General features: G+C 39.4%; 1 protein-coding gene across 5 annotated transcripts in view; it reads left to right on the forward strand.

Moving 5' to 3' along the window:
• LOC126457249 (serologically defined colon cancer antigen 8 homolog) overlaps positions 1-17,949 on the forward strand; it is a 234,878-nt gene that overhangs the window by 37,830 nt on the left and 179,099 nt on the right. For all 5 annotated transcript variants that reach the window (XM_050093402.1, XM_050093404.1, XM_050093403.1 and 2 more), the window contains exons 5-6: positions 975-1,216; positions 3,488-3,626. In XM_050093402.1, the coding sequence (XP_049949359.1) occupies positions 975-1,216; positions 3,488-3,626 (381 nt within the window). The remainder of the gene's footprint in view (positions 1-974; positions 1,217-3,487; positions 3,627-17,949) is intronic.

The following is a 17,949-nucleotide window of genomic DNA, read 5'->3' on the forward strand; positions in this document are numbered from 1 at the left end:
CGAGAGGCACGATAAAGTGATTTTGCAGCACGACAGTGCTCGACCCCACATTGCAAAAGAGGTCAAAACGTAATTGGAAACATTAAAATGGGAAGTCCTACCCCATCAGCCGTATTCTCCAGACATTTCTCTCTCTGACCATCACCTGTTTAGATCATTGGCACATGGCCTGGCTGACCATGAAGAAGTCACAAATTGGATCGATTCATGGATCGCTTCAAAAGATGAACAATTTTTTTGACACAGGATTCGTGCACTGCCCGAAAGAAGGGAGAAAGTAGTGGCCATTGATGGAAAATACTTTGAATGATACATGTGTAACCAATTTGTTTCATTAAAGTTTCAAATGTTGGGGAAAAATGGCAGAAGCAAAGTTGTACACCTTGTAGCATTATGTGTCCAGCTGGCACAACGTAGGTGCATAGGTAGAGTGTGCACGTGAGAGGGGGGGGGGGGGGGGGTGGAGGGTCAGGGGTCGCACTTGCACTCTTTAGCTCATCAAGATACTTCTTCCAAAACCTATCAAAGTTTTCATTCAGCATTGTGTGTGCCTGCCGATGACTGAATACTTCTGCTGTTTAGTGAGTGATCCCCTTTACTCATAAATTAAATACTGAATTCTGATGGGAGATTAGTTGCATAACCTGTAAAAGGTGTCTCATGGCCTCGCTTCTACAACATAAATTTGTGAAAACAACATTGTAGACTCCATAGGACACACATTGCTGTGGCTTAAAGAACTATAGCAAATGTTCAGTTCTTCACAAATTGTTATCAGACTTAACTTTTGTTGCATCCCTAGTGACACTGATGGTGAGAATTTGAACCCACAGGAAATGAGAGGGTCATCATGCATTGCCTTTTATGTGTTTCTGTTACATCTTGTGTTGACACCTATTATATTTATATAATTTTTATATTACTAGCCCTAAGAGAGTAAAAGAGGGTTTTATAACACTTCATTTGCCTTTCAGAAGGAAAAGAAAAAAATGCAGCCAGCTAAGAAGAAGCGTCTGGAAGGACCTAGCATAGTGTTTGAATCAAGAATAAGTGAACTGGAGGCACAACTTACACAAACAAAAATTGATCTTAGAAAGGCACTGGAAGAAGTTGACATGTATAAGAAGAAACTGGCTGATGTGCAGTCTCATTCATACGATGGAAGTTCCATTCCAAATATTGAAACTTACAAACATCAAATTGAAATTTTACAAAGGTAGGAAATAGTGTATTTTTAATGCATCTTTAGCAATGTAAGTGCATACAGAAGATAATACTTCAATCTTTTTATTTCCATGAAATGTAGAATATTTTATGAGGACAAACCATGAGAAATGGACAGAATGAACCTAATTATGATTTTCATGCAGGTGATGTTTTCATCATGAATATTAAGCCAGTATAATTATAAATTTTGTCTTTTGGAGGATCATCCATTAATGTTAAGTGTCTTCAGATCAGCTTGAACATACATTTTTCAGTAACACAGTTGTTATTAATTGATACTACTGTCTTTGAAGATTGCAGTAGCAGCAGCATAAGGTATATAATTAATAAGACACCTACAGTTCAATCAGAATGATGTAAAATGTAAATAATTAAAATTACAGTGTATCTGTAATTGTCTAGTTTGCCAAAGCTGAGCATAAACGTAGACAACTGTAGTGGAGCGTTAAACATTTTGTGTTATCTGCAGAAAGGAATAATTTATAAGAGTGGCCAACCTTTGTAAATTTGATTTAAATATTGTGAAATTGCTATATATCATGACATTAGCCGGCTAAAACACTGAATTATGGCTGTAAGAGAAACCGACAGCACATAAACACGAAATGGGAGTGCTGGACAAGGTAATGTTCGTCTCTCCCATATTGGAGTGGTTGGCTGTTGAATGTTATCTTAGGTGTTGGCTCAGTGGTGGAGAACTGCTAAGTGAGTGCTTTTGTCTGCTGGCACTATTTGCAGATGACTGTTGTACCATGGGCTGTGTTCATGTGTTCCTTTCGAAAATCCTTCAATTTCAAAGTACACATCACTACATAGAAGGTACCCGCTTACTGCCAATAAATCATCTTTTGCTTTTGCTTTGTATTGTATTACATTGGTGGATGATTTCAGGTGAGATGCTGTATAAATGAGTCACATTCCAAAGTGCATTATCCACCACTGTATCACATGATTATCTGATGATGATCTAGGACATCACTTGGCATAGTTGACAATTTCAGATTTCTCATATTTTCGACAGTGGCTACTTCCCCTTTCTTTCCTTTTGCCTTAGAAAACACATTTTTAAAATTTAAAATTGTGTGTTACCACATGTTTACATTAGAATTTTAGTGGACAATTACAGAAATTTCATTTATTTTAATAAAAAATTAAGATTAGTAGTAAAGTACTACTTACTAAGTGGCAGCAGGAGAACACACATATAAAAAAAGGTTTTAGTATGAAACCTTTTGGGAGAAGGGTAAGGAAAAGGGGTGAAGGAAAAGGACTGGAGAGGTTTAGGAAAAGGGGCAGAGTTTGGAAAGGTCACCCAGAACCCCGGGTCAGGGGAGATGTACTGGACGGGATAAGAAGGAAAGCCTGGTTGTTGGGGACTGCACTGGATGAGATTTGAAAACCTGAGAGCTTAAGGTGGAAGACAGGTTAATATGCAAGGCAGAGATTACTGCTAAAGCATCATGAATGAGTTAATACGAATGAAAAGCTAAGTGCATTATATGTAGTAGAGATGGGAGAGGAAAGGTGAAAAATAGATGGTTCTGAAAATGAAAGATATAGAAACTAAAACAGAGTGAATAAAGGAGTAGTTACTTAGAAGCAATGCTGAGATGTAAGAAATTAAAGTAAATTAAGGCCAGGTGGGTGGCAAGAACCAAGGACATGTTGTAGCGCTAGTTTCCACGTACGGAGTTCTGAGAAACTGGTGTCTGGGGGAAGCATCCGAATGGCGTGTATGGTGATTGCCATTCATCCTGACTGATAAGATTGGTGGTAGTCATGCTGATGTAAACAGCCGAACAGTGTTTACATAACATCTGGTATATGATGTGTTGTTTCATAGGTGGCTCTCCATTTGATAGTGTATGTTTTGCCAGTTACAGGTCTGATACAGGTGGTGGTAGGAGGGTGCAAAAGGCAAGTCTTTCAGTGGGGACAGTCACAGGGTTTGGAGCCATGGAGTAGGGAGATGGGTGCAGAGGGAGCACAGGGTCTGTCAAGAGTATCGTGGAGATTGGGAGGGCGACAGAAAGATGTTGTGTGATCTCAGAAAGAATGGATCTCATCTCAGGGAATGATTTTAGGGAGTTATGATCTTGTTGAAGTAGCTGATTAATACATTCAGGATTAATAGTAACACTAATTGTGTATTATTCAAATAATGTATGTTACTTATTGAAAGTATTCTTTTAATATTTTATGTACCTCATGACTTGTGACAATAAAGCTATTTATTTTATTTTCATGACAATTTTTTTAGGGAAAAGGAAGAACTTAAAGATAATATGGCTAAATTGAATATGGCTGTTGCTCAGATCAGAGAAAAAGAAGCTGATGCAACTCACAAGGCCAAGAGGACGTTAGATGTTGCTGACCAAGCAGAATTTGAGAAAGCTCAGGTTCGTTTGTTATGATTTAACTCCCTGCTGCAGAATTACGGAGGAGAATGAGATAGAATCATGATATGACAGATAGCCCCGTGAAATGGCTTAAAAATATTGCTATCTCGTCTAATTACTACTTTTTGTATTTTGCTCTCTGAAATTGAGTAGATTTAAGTGTAAATCTTGTAGTGAGTAGTTAATATGTGAAAGTACATGTAAATGTATAGACAGCAAGTATTTTTCTACTGTAATTAATGTCACCAGCAAATTTGGATTCATTTATTGAAGCACTATGTTCAAAACTGCCCACAGTGTTTTATGCTTTTTTGACAAGGTGTTGTTTATCAAAATAGTGACAACACATCAGACGTTACAATTTTGTACCTGCTTTAGTCCATAAATCACGTGTGATACGCTGCAGAATTGTTGCATTAAATTCATGAATTTTTTTCCAGTGAAATTCTGTACCATTTGTCATATAGTGCAGCACATATTTTGGAAGGAAATCTCCATCAAGTTCACTACTCTGAAATTTTCCAGTGCTGCTCATTATTTCTCTAGTTGAGTGACTGGAGGCACCGGGGGACATTCTTAAATTTATCTACATTTTCTGAAACCACACCGAAACAGTTTAGGAGTACAAATTCAGACATTGTCATCTACGAAGACATTGTGCTTGTTAACGTACAATATCTATGTTATTGGGTGCACTTGGTCCTCTAAAATGTCCACACAACCTTTGCTGTAAACAACATGAAGAGTGACTTCTATTGTAAACAGTAGTGGGTCCTGTCACATTTTATCAGCACCAAATTAGCTAAGCTAATCTATTGTTGATGGTGCTCAGAGCTCCAGCTAAACATATTTGGTGTGTTCACTTTGTTTCTCGCTGTATTTGCTACAGTGGAAATTATTGGAGATTCTTCTTGTGTTCTGATGTCTTGTTATTGTTAAATAAGATTTAACTATTTTTGACATGCTCAACAAATTATCAGTATTAAATTTACTTGCTGTAATGAAGCTTACTTCAACCGTTTGCCTTTGGTGTAATTTTAAGATGTTCCAGTTTCCTATTTAACTCATTCATCTCTCGTTCTCCTCCTTATTACTTGTAAGACACAAATATTCTTCTGATTGTTCTAAAAACTTCCTAAATTTGTACTCTGTATCAAAAATGTCCCATCATCATTTTGGGCACAACTACGCTTGTCAAACTCTTTCATTACTTTGCTGAATGCAAAGAAAAGGGGCTGTCTGAGGTGTTTATAAGCAAAACATGAGTTGGGAGTCACACACACACACACACACACACACACACACACACACACACACAGATCATGAGATTACTCACTTGAAGTAATATGATTACTTCATTGTTTCAAGTCTCTGCCTTAGTACTCTTGAAATTCTTGTTATTATCTGCTTGTAGCAGGTAAATTTACATGCATGGCATTGTTAGCAATGTATAAATTATTTACAGTTACATATTACAAACATTTTATAATATGGCACAATTACTGGACTTGTTTTGTACATTATGTTTTATATTATACAAATGTTTGAGTCATTTTTTAAAAGCAACCCATATCAACATCTTAACTTGGGCAATAAATTACGAGACACACTCCTTTGACATAGAGGCTTTTTGCTGTTTAAGTTAATCTTCTGTTAACCATGTGAAAGTCTTTTTGAGCCTTGTATCATGGTTATGAATTTCCATGTTCCTGTTTTGACCTTTGTTTCTTCTTTCAGTAGCATAATGTTTCTATAATGTACATGGCATAAACTTTGAGAATATTGAGTCAAGTGAATAAGCTTTTGCAAGATGTTCCTTGTTTTACTTTTGCTATGATCCTCAATGCCCTCTTCTGCATTATGGAAACCCTTTTCGTAACCTTTCACGTAACCCCACACAAAAAAGTGCATGGGTTAGGTCAAGAGAGTGTGGAGGCCACGACATGAATTGCTGATTGTCAACTCTACTTTGACAGATCCATCAGTTCCTCAGTTTCCTGTTTAAGAATTTACATACATTGTGATCCAATGGTGTGGAGCACCATCCTGTTGGTAGTTGAAGTCCATAATCGATCTCCAGTCACGGCAAGAGCCAATTTACCACAATTCAGTGGTCTACGTGCCAAACTCACCTGCAGGCACTCAGCCATTTCTTCACTCACTGCAGGCCGACCCCTTGATTTCCTCATGCAGAGGTATCCTGAAACCTTAAACTGTGCATCCCATTGGCGCCTGGTGAATCTTTTCTGAAGCGTCATTACACTGTTGTGGCAGACTGACGTGAATACATTTCAGGTATAACATACACTTTCTTTATGCTTGTCGCCATCTTGCCTGACTTCTCATTGCTGTGGTTTTGTGGCAAAAATCTAAAGTACAGCTCCAGTGATACAAAAATTTTTGAGTTTTCTTTATGGGTGTCTTTAGGATGTCAGAATTAAGGTACAATTTTTATTTTATTTTTTTATTTTGATATATTTATTTATTTATTTATTTATTTTTCAGACGTCATCAACATGCTGCTTCCATGAAAATTGGTCATCTATGTATAAACCCAAAAATTTACATTCCAAACAGGTTTATGACAGAATTTCATCAGTCACAATATTTTGACTATTTAGACCACTTGGTTTAAAGTGAAGAATAATTAGTTTTTTCTATGTTAACTTTGAGGTTCTCTCTTCCAAAGCGAGCTCTAATGTTTTCAGTAAAGTTTTGAATCTCCTTAACTAGACTGGACCACTGTGGGCACAACAGATAGACACCAGATGTGTCAGCAGCATACATAGTAATCAAGTACTTAATATCTATAGAACATGAGAAGTCATTAATGTAACACATAAACAGAAATGGACCTAAAATGGATGCCTAAGGAACACCAAAATGTATATTACTTTGGGATTAAAGGAGGCCATTCATAAAGCGGGAGCATTGAGTTGTTGATGGGCACATTCAAAAGAAAGAAAACATACTGGCTTTCAGAGTTATCCTTTGACAAGCTAGATCATCATCATCATCAAGACTGATTATGCCTTTCAGCGTTCAGTCTGGAGCATAGCCCCCCTTATAAAATTCCTCCATGATCCCCTATTCAGTGCTAACATTGGTGCCTCTTCTGATATTAAACCTATTACTTCAAAATCATTCTTAACCGAATCCAGGTACCTTCTCCTCGGTCTGCCCCGACTCCTCCTACCCTCTACTGCTGAACCCATGAGTCTCTTGGGTAACCTTGCTTCTCCCATGCGTGTAACATGACCCCACCATCTAAGCCTGTTCGCCCTGACTGCTACATCTATAGAGCTCATTCCCAGTTTTTCTTTGATTTCCTCATTGTGGACACCCTCCTGCCATTGTTCCCATCTACTAGTACCTGCAATCATTCTAGCTAATTTTATATCCGTAACCTCAACCTTATTGATAAGGTAACCTGAATCCACCCAGCTTTCGCTCCCATACAACAAAGTTGGTCGAAAGATTGAACGGTGCACAGATAACTTAGTCTTGGTACTGACTTCCTTCTTGCAGAAGAGAGTAGATCGTAGCTGAGCGCTCACTGCATTAGCCTTGCTACACCTCGCTTCCAGTTCTTTCACTATGTTGCCATCCTGTGAGAATATGCATCCTAAGTACTTGAAACCGTCCACCTGTTCTAACTTTGTTCCTCCTATTTGGCACTCAATCTGTTTATATTTCTTTCCCACTGACATTACTTTCGTTTTGGAGATGCTAATCTTCATACCATAGTCCTTACATTTCTGATCTAGCTCTGAAATATTACTCTGCAAACCTTCAATCGAATCTGCCATCACAACTAAGTCATCTGCATATGCAAGATTGCTTATTTTGTGTTCACATATCTTAATCTCACCCAGCCAGTCTATTGTTTTCAACATATGATCCATAAATAATATGAACAACAGTGGAGACAGGTTGCAGCCTTGTCTTACCCCTGAAACTACTCTGAACCATGAACTCAGTTCACCGTCAACTGTAACTGCTGCCTGACTATCCATGTAAAGACCTTTAATTGCTTGCAAAAGTTTGCCTCCTGTTCCATAATCTCGTAGAACAGACAATAACTTCGTCCTAGGAACCCGGTCATATGCCTTTTCTAGATCTATAAAGCATAGATACAATTCCCTGTTCCACTCATAACACTTCTCCATTATTTGTCGTAAGCTAAAGATCTGGTCCTGACAACCTCTTAAGAGGCCTAAACCCACACTGATTTTCATCCAATTGCTCCTCAACTAATACTCGCACTTTCCTTTCAACAATACCTGAGAAGATTTTACCCACAACGCTGATTAAAGAGATACCTCTGTAGTTGTTACAATCTTTTCTGTTTCCATGTTTAAAGATTGGTGTGATTACTGCTTTTGTCCAGTCTGATGGAACCTGTCCCGACTCCCAGGCCATTTCAATTATCCTGTGTAGCCATTTAAGACCTGACATTCCACTGTACTTGATGAGTTCCGACTTAATTTCATCCACCCCAGCTGCTTTATTGCACTGCAATCTATTGACCATTTTCTCCACTTCCTCAAACGTGATCCTATTTCCATCATCATTCCTATCCCATTCTACCTCGAAATCTGAAACATTACTGATCGTATTTTCACCTACATTGAGCAACTCTTCAAAATATTCCCTCCATCTGCCCAAGGCATCCACAGGATTCACCAGCAGTTTTCCTGACCTGTCCAAAATACTTGTCATTTCCTTCTTACCTCCCTTTCGAAGACTGCTAATTACACTCCAGAATGGTTTTCCAGCAGCTTGACCCAAAGTCTCCAACCTGTTTCCAAAGTCTTCCCAAGATTTCTTCTTGGATGCTGCAATTATCTGTTTGGCTTTGTTTCTTTCTTCAACATAACTTTCTCTGTCTACCTGAGTTCTAGTATGTAGCCATTTTTTATACGCCTTCTTTTTCCTTTTACAGGCTGCCTTGACTGTGTCATTCCACCAAGCTGTTTGCTTCCTCCTACTTTTACACACTACTGTTCCAAGACATTCTTTAGCCACTTCTAGTACTGTGTCCCTGTACCTTGTCCATTCCTTTTCCAATGACTGTAATTGACTACATTCAACTAACTGGTACCTTTCTGAGATCGCTGTTATGTACTTGTGCCTGATTTCCTTATCCTGAAGTTTCTCCACTCTTATCCTCCTACATATGGACCTGACCTCCTGCACTTTCGGCCTCGCAATCCCAATTTCGCTGTTATGTACTTGTGCCTGATTTCCTTATCCTGAAGTTTCTCCACTCTTATCCTCCTACATATGGACCTGACCTCCTGCACTTTCGGCCTCGCAATCCCAATTTCACTGCAGATTAAATAATGATCAGTGTCATCAAAGAGTCCCCTGAATACACGTGTGTCCCTCACAGCCTTCCTGAATTCCTGATCTGTTATTATATAGTGAATGACAGATCTGGTTCCCCTGCCTTCCCAAGTATACCGGTGAATGTTCTTATGTTTAAAAAAGGAGTTTGTGATTACTAAGCCCATACTGGCACAGAAATCCAAGAGTTGCTGCCCGTTCCTGTTGGCCTCCATATCCTCTCCAAATTTACCCATAACCTTTTCATACCCTTCTGTTCGATTTCCAATCCTGGCGTTAAAAATCACCCATGAGCAGAACACTATCCTTGTCCTTTACTCTAACAACTACATCACTGAGTGCCTCATAAAAACTATCCATCTTATCTTGATCAGTCCCTTCACAATGCGAATATACTGACACAATCCTAATTTTCTTGCTAGACACTGTCAAATCTAGAGTGGAAAAAAAATCCCACACAATCACAGGTGTGTTTATTTTACTCTAGCTCATCAAGGGATAACTCTGAAAGCTAGCAAGTTCTTCTTCTTTTGTGTTAGCCTGCTTTTTGGTGAGTGTCTCCTTTAATCCTAAAGTACTTACGTTCTACAAATGGTTTCATATAAAATGTGTTACTTATTTTTGACTATATCCTCTCCATCATTTCTTCATTACGATATATACTTTCTGTATACAGTTGTCTACCTTTTAAATATGTTTCCAGAAATTGCTTGAATTTTCCAATGACACCACTCATCGCAGTTGTGATAAGAGCATGTTATGATGCACTCTATCAAAGGCTTGTGAGAGGTCCAGGAATACTCCAGTTGCTTGGGCTTTTCATTTATTTTTTCAAGTGCATTGTGGAAAACTGTACTGCTGATGACATGGTACTTTGACCTCTCTGAAGCCAAGCTGGAATCACCTACTAGGTCAACATTGTTGTAATGTTCCAAGATTCCTTTTAACATTATTTTCTCAATCAGTTTGCTAAATGTTGAGAGTATGGCAATGGGTCTGTAGTTCTGAACATAATTTGCCATTTTTGTGTGTAATGGTTGGACTATGGTCAGTTGCAACTTATCAGGAAATACATTGTCTTCAAGAACACTTTTTATTAAATGAAATAATGGTTTCACTAGTTCATGTTTACAGTTCTTAAATAGATATGATGAAATTTCAACTAATCTTCCAGATTTTTTGTTACTGTGGTTGTCAGTAAGCTGCAGGATGTCATTTACACTTACTGCTGTAGTGTACTGCAGTTCTATTTGTTAGTGGACTCAAATGTATACCGTTCAACCAGTTTCGTGTAGACATCATTTTTGACAGTACCTGTAACATCATTATTAAAAATATTGCCAACTAGAGTAGGTCAAAATGACATCATTATTCACAGTTAATTCCACATTATTAATTTTAGTTTCTGTTGTGTTGGTTCTGATTTCAGTTACAAATGTCCAGCATGACTCTGAAACAGTATCTGAGCTTTGTAACTGTTGGCTAATTCTCTCTCCATTTAACCTTCAACTTCTTTGCGGCACTGATACTTTTACTGCTTGTAGAATTCTTTGTGAACTTGGAGGTAGTCAGTCTGTGCAAGCTATACATGTTTACCATTTTTTCTCTCAGGGCTTTAGTTTTAACATCTAATGGCACAGGTGGGTGGTCGTAATTTGTTATAATGTGAACTGTTGACAGCTATGTGTGTTATCTGTTGTAGTTACCACTAGTCCAAGTAGATCTTTAGCCCCACAAGATAGAATAAAATTTATAAAATGTTTGCTTTCATGGCAGTTATGTAAAGTGTTGAAGTTCATATCTCCAAGTGTGATGGGATTTACACTTTTACACGCTGACATTAATTTAATCAAAACTCCATCAAGTAATTTCAGGAAAGCATCAAAATTTCCACAAGGTGAACTATATATATATATATATATATGTGTGTGTGTGTGTGTGTGTGTGTGTGTGTGTGTGTGTGTGTGTGAGACAAAGAAAGAGACAACGTGAAGCAGGAATTTGAGAGAACTGCAGTTTTGAAACCTTTGTCAATGCAGAACTTGAACACGCAAAGCACTTATAAATTTACATTTTCTTGAGTAAATGGCTGCACCACCACCTTTAATATGTATTCTACAGTAGAATGTTGATAGGTTATAGCCTTCTAATTTAAAATAATGGTTTTTGTCCGTTGACTGTTGGTGTTCTGTAATAGCAAAATGAGGAGCCAATCCTGTGGTAAATACAAAAACACCTGTTTTGCTTCCTAAATCCTGTACATTATAATGCAAAAATTATAGATTACATTCATGTGGATTGCAGTCTGTGCGGCATATTCATACATGGAACACACACACTAGTATTTACTTCCACCTGTGTACTTAATACTTGTTCTGGATTGTTAATGATCTAGTTGGAATAGCCCACTTTCACTGGTTTCCCTCCGTGTAATCATTTAGAGTGACAGTTCATTTGTTTTCACAGCTGCTGTCGCGCATTATTTCATCAATAGCTTTGTTTATATCTGATGCAAATCTCTTCTTAGCAGATAGATTTAGGTGTTGTCAGTGCATTGTGAAACTAGCTTTTTCATAACTGCTGACATCCGTAAGTCTTACATTTTTAAACATCAAAGGTATTTTAATTTTTGATTCATTTGTTGAATCTCACTATTCACACAAGACCAATCTACCAAATCAAATTTCGGAGGTAGATTCTGTTCTGACAACAAGAGAGCACAGACAACAGCAGACACAACACTTTATTACGTCTAGAAATATCTTGTTGAAAGAAGACACTTGCCACAGAGTGGCTACACTACTAGTTCAATAGACCTAGTCAGAATGTCAACATGTAACTGAGAGTGAGGTTGGCCGGGCTCACATCTGTAAGCTGTTGGCTGGCCAGTAGAGTGCACAGAGGAGAGGATGCACGTGCATCCATGAGTGGCGGCCGCTGATAGTTATAGGATCTGCCAACTTCTGTGGCAAGTCTTGAAACTGCATGCCCAGATCTTGAGTGTGGAATCTATGTAGTTCACTCTGTAGCACGTCTTACAACTGCATGCCCAGATCTTGAGTGTGGAATCTATGGAGGTCACTACAGATTCATCACTGTCACATTTATTGTCGACAGCAACAGCAAGACAATGACCAATTTTTTAACAAATGAACTGTGCTCATTGCGGAAAGCATCATTTGATGCCACTGTGAGAACAACACAGTCACTTTCAGTAGAACTGGCACATTCTTTTTCTGTATTACTGATTGTGTTTCCAAACTTTGCTCCACGCTTAACAACAGCTGACATACCCACTATCTCTGTAGCAGAGTTTGATACGAAGTTTGAAGCACTGTGTGCATTGTTGTCTCTGACTACTTTGATTTGATTTGATCCTGTGATGTATTTGTTTTTGTATGTTGAAGGTTTCCTGCTCAACCCAGCCTTTACACCATCACTCCATCTCCTTCACTTCATTCCTGATTGACAATCAGGGAAACTAATGTGCCACTTCTCCTTCTTCTTCTTCTTCTTCTTCTTCTGTGGCACTACAGTCCAGGATGAACCTTGGACTTCCCAACGAGCTGCTGCCATCCATCAAAGTCATATGCTACTCTCGTCCAGTTTCTGCGTACTAGCTTCTGTAGGTCTTCTTCCACTCCATCCAGCCATCTTGCTCAAGGTTGACCTTGCCCTCTTTGTCCTCCTGGATTACCAAAGAGAATCCTCGTTATCACCTCAGACTCCTCCATTCTTGCCAAATGACCTGCCCGTCTTATCCTTCCTCATCATATGATTTTTGTTACAGGAGCATCAGCATATACAGGGTGTTACAAAAAGGTATGGCCAAACTTTCAGGAAACATTCCTCACACACAAATAAAGAAAAGATGTTATGTGGACATGTGTCCGGAAATGCTTAATTTCCATGTTAGAGCTCATTTTAGTGTCATCAGTATGTACTGTACTTCCTCGATTCACTGCCAGTTGGCGCAATTGAAGGAAGGTAATGTTGACTTCGGTGCTTGTGTTGACATGCGACTCATTGCTCTACAGTACTAGCATCAAGCACATCAGTACATAGCATCAACAGGTTAGTGTTCATCACGAACGTGGTTTTGCAGTCAGTGCAATGTTTAGAAATGCGGAGTTGGCAGACGTCCATTTGATGTATGGATTAGCACAGGGCAATAGCCGTGGCGCAGTAAGTTTGTATCGAGACAGATTTCCAGAACGAAGGTGTACCCGACAGGAAGACGTTCGAAGCAATTGATCGGCGTCTTGGGGGGCACGGAACATTCCAGCCTATGACTCATGACTGGGGGAGACCTAGAATGATGAGGACACCTGCAATGGACGAGGCAATTCTTCGTGCAGTTGACGATATTCCTAATGTCAGCGTCAGAGAAGTTGCTGCTGTACAAGGTAACGTTGACCACGTCACTGTATGGAGAGTGCTACGGGAGAACCAGATGTTTCTGTACCATGTACAGCGTGTGCAGGCACTATCAGCAGCTGATTGGCCTCCACGGGTACACTTATGCGAATGGTTCATCCAACAATGTGTCAATCCTCATTTCAGTGCAAATGTTCTCTTTACGGATGAGGCTTCATTCCAACGTGAATAAATTGTAAATTTTCACACTCTGCATGTGTGGGCTGACGAGAATCTGCACGCAATTGTGCAATCACCTCATCAACACAGATTTTCTGTGAACATTTGGGCAGGCATTGTTGGTAATGTCTTGATTGGGCCCCATGTTCTTCCACCTATGCTCAATGGAGCACGTTATCATGATTTCATATGGGATACTCTACCTGTGCTGCTAGAACATGTGCCTTTACAAGTACGACACAACATGTGGTTCATGCACCATGGAGCTCCTGCACATTTCAGTCGAAGTGTTCGTACGCTTCTCAATAACAGATTCGGTGACCGATGGATTGGTAGAGGCAGACCAATTCCATGGCCTCCACGCTCTCCTGACCTCAGCCCTCTTGACTTTCATTTATGGGGGCATTTGAAAGCTCTTGTCTACGCAACCCGGTACCAAATGTAGAGACTCTTCGTGCTCGTATTGTGGACGGCTGTGATACAATACGCCATTCTCCAGGACTGCATCAGCGCATCAGGGATTCCATGCGATGGAGGGTGGATGCATGTATCCTCGCTAACGGAGGACATTTTGAACATTTCCTGTAACAAAGTGTTTAAAGTCACGCTGGTACGTTCTGTTCCTGTGTGTTTCCATTCCATGATTAATGAGATTTGAAGAGAAGTAATAAAATGAGCTCTAACATGGAAAGTAAGTGTTTCCTGACACATGTCCACATAACATATTTTCTTTCTTTGTGTGAGGAATGTTTCCTGAAAGTTTGGCCGTACCTTTTTGTAACACCCTGTATAGTGTACAATTCTGCACTGTACCTTTTCGTTCATTGTTCTCTGTCATACAGCACCAGTTATTCTCCTCAAAACTTTCCTCTCATATCCATCAGGCAGCCTTGCATCGGTTTCCGTCAAGGGCCATGTTTCCAAAGCATAAGTGAGAACTGGTCTAATAAAGGTTTTATAAATAGTGAATTTTGTTGGGCGACTGAGGAGTCATGACCAGAATAAGTTACTCAAGGCAAAATATGACTTATTTACTGATATCAGCCTAATCTTAATTTCAGTTGAGATGTCATTAATGCAGGTGACTGTAGAACCAAGATACTTGAAGCTACCAGCCCTTTCAAGTGTGTATCCATTCGCACTGAAAGTTGACGGCATATTGGGTTGATATACTTTCCCAAAGCCCATGTATTTAGTATTATCTTCATTTATCATAAGACCTATCTTCTTACTTTCTTGACTTAAGGCTGTAAAAGCTTCTTTCAGTGCTGGTACTGTCCGTGCTATGATGTGTACGTCATCTGCATATGCTAAAATCTGCACTGACTTTTAGAAGATGGTGCCCCTGGTCTGTAGGCTTGCTTTCCTAATCTCCTTCTCGAGTGCTACATTAAGTAATACGCATCTGATGCATCTCCTTGATGTAGCCCATTTTTTATTTCCAGGGGTTCTGAGTAATTTCCTCAAACTCGAATGCAGTTTCTTATGTCAGACATCATCATTTTAATCATTCCCAGGAGCTTTCCATGTATCCCCATATCCTGTAAGGCATGGAAAAACTGGTTTCTATTGATGCCAGCATATGCAGCCTTAAAGTCAGTAAAGAGGTGATGTGTTCCAATTCTATATTCAACAGTTTTCTCCAAAATTTGGCGCAGGTTGAAAATCTGGTCTCTTATTGACCTTCCTCGTCGAAATCTGCTTTGGTATATTCCAATTTCTTTATCCACCTGTGGAAGTAGCCGATCAAAAATAATATTAGATAACACTTTGTACCCCAGGTTCAGAAGGGTGATTCCATGGTGGTTTCTACACTCCATTCGGTCGCCCCTTTTTATGTATGGACATAATATTCCTTCATTCCATTCATCAGGTATCCTTTCCTGTTCCCATGTGAGGATGATAAGTTCAAACAGAGACTGTTCTAATGTTGCTCCTCCACATTTTAGCAGTTCTGCAGGAATGCTATCAGTGCCAATTTCCTTAAAGCTTTTTTAACGTCCTCTAACCCAAGGTCATCCAGTGGCTGTTCATCCTCTAATCATTGCTCACAATCATTAGAGATATCCTCTGCTGGCTGTATCTCACAATTCAGCAGGTTATTAAAGTACCTTTGCCATCTTTCCAGAAATGTACCACTACTCACCAAATTTCCACTGTGAAACCAAACTGTAACATCATTACTGCATGGGTCCTTCTGATAACTTATGCTTGCTGATCAGCCTAAACCGAGACCAGGGTTCTCTGTTACCCCTTGAATACATACTGGTTTTTGTGAGAGGATGGTGGGTGAATAGCTAATTTAGTGCCAAAATTCCCAGGAATGCAAAGATATCTTTCCTCATCTCTGTATGTGCACTGCAGGCCACCCAAGAAGCAGACCCAGACTTATTAGCACGCATTACTGTCATCTTGCTGGGATGAGTCACAACTCCTATCTAGCTCATTCTACAAAGGTGGTTAAACGTTTGTTCTGGCTTCATGCAAGCAGTAAATTGGTATGCCCTTCCACACAATGATTAGGACTGCAGATGACGTACAACCACCTCGCATACATCTTGCCAGTTGCGCAATGAACACATATCACTCCTTTTAGTATGATGCATATTGATGTTTTAAATTGCATTAACAAATTACCCTTGAAACACATGAAAGAATCAACAGTGATGTCTTCTAGGGCATAGATATTTGTTATTAGTGAATTAGTGAATGTCCCTTCTTGTGTCTGTAATACTGGTTTATTACAACATATTTGCATTTCAAAACAAAAGAGATTCTGGTCAGACCTTAGTTTTAATTGAGAAACTCTAGTGAGGCATAGCGAAACAACTGAAAAATACAACAGATACAACAGCTTCACAGAGCCATGGTATAGCTCCTCAAATAAAATAGTAGTATCTTAAAGACAGAGCTTTTGTTCCGCAGTGTATATAAACTCAAAAAAAACTGACTATTAGCAGTTTTTAGTAATAATGTATGGATATTTTCTCAATCATCTGGGGTGTAAAAGGAAAATATAACTTAATTAATGGCAGTCATGTTATGCCTCTTTCTTTGTAGCTCCCTTTTTATGAAAAATGATGCTCGTGTAACATATAGGGATTAGAAGTGGAATGCCATCCCTGTGTTTTATAATTGTAATTGATGGTTATACAGTTCCTTTGCCATGTACTATGCATCTTGCACATCTAAATTATAATTTTTTAACTCATTGACATTGAGATGAGAGCAGTTTGTTGTCTGTATTAAAGTTTAAAGAGCGCAGGGTAGTGATATGGGAGAGATGGAAATATTGGTTTGAACTGCCTTATTAAGTCAAACAGGGTTGCCACAGGCTCTGGAAATCAGGGAGATCAGGGAATTTCAAACATATCAAGGAAATATCAGCAAAATTTGAAAAAAATCTCGTTTTTGTCTCAGTAGATGAAATGGTTCATTTACTGAGGTGTCATGCATTGTCGCTGGCTGGGTGCAGGTGAGTATGTGCGCGGCTTCCTACTCCCTCAGTACTACTATTTCTCCCCTTCCTACAACTCCCCTCAGCTTGCAGTCAGTGCTGCAACCACTTCTTGCCACTAGCCTAGCAGTTGCCAAAGAGAGGCAGGGAGGCATGAGGTGTGGTTTCTTTGGATCTGTTTCTCAGGGACTGTAGACACAGCGGCTGGAGATGGCGGTCGTGTGTGCATGAATTGTGTCTGAGTGATTGTGTAAATATGTGTGTGCTGTCATTTTCTGGTAAAAGCTATGGCTAAAAATTTAGTTGTGAGAGTGTGATTGTCTTTTCTACATGCCTGTCTGTGGCTCAGCAATCATCTTTATGTTGAGTTGCTACCTATCCTCTTTATTATCGATGCTCAAAGTATTTGAACAAGTCATCTGTTGCATGGATTGATCAATCCGTGGTCTCATTTCATCAACATGCTGTCTGTGATTCATGAAAAACTGGCCACAGGAGTGGATTTCCACGCCGGGCCAAAACCTCAGACCGTTTCTGCAGGGATCTCTAATAGATCAGGCCTGCGGATCTGAAGCCCTTCATTTCCCACTAATGTGCAGGCCCTGCCCGTAGAATCTAGTCTCACCGATCTGGCCACAACCTGGGACTATTTGTGAATGGTTTAATGCAGCAGATCCTTGTGGTTTGTTCACGGACCCAGGACTGCAGTGCTCCTCAGCAGGCCAGAGGCTATGGGCGTGGATTTTGGGAATTGTGACTGTCTCTCTGCAAGTATGTTGTATAGTCCAACATTTTATACATATTTTGTTTGTTCTAGTAAATTTTGGCACTTCAAAAGTAGTTTATATATTAGAAGGTATGGGCAATAAGAAGAAGACAGTTGTGTCAGGCACTGGCACTGGTATGTACTCATCTATTTCT

This window comes from Schistocerca serialis, chromosome 2 (assembly GCF_023864345.2).
Source record: "Schistocerca serialis cubense isolate TAMUIC-IGC-003099 chromosome 2, iqSchSeri2.2, whole genome shotgun sequence".
In the NCBI taxonomy this organism is placed as follows: domain Eukaryota; kingdom Metazoa; phylum Arthropoda; class Insecta; order Orthoptera; family Acrididae; genus Schistocerca; species Schistocerca serialis.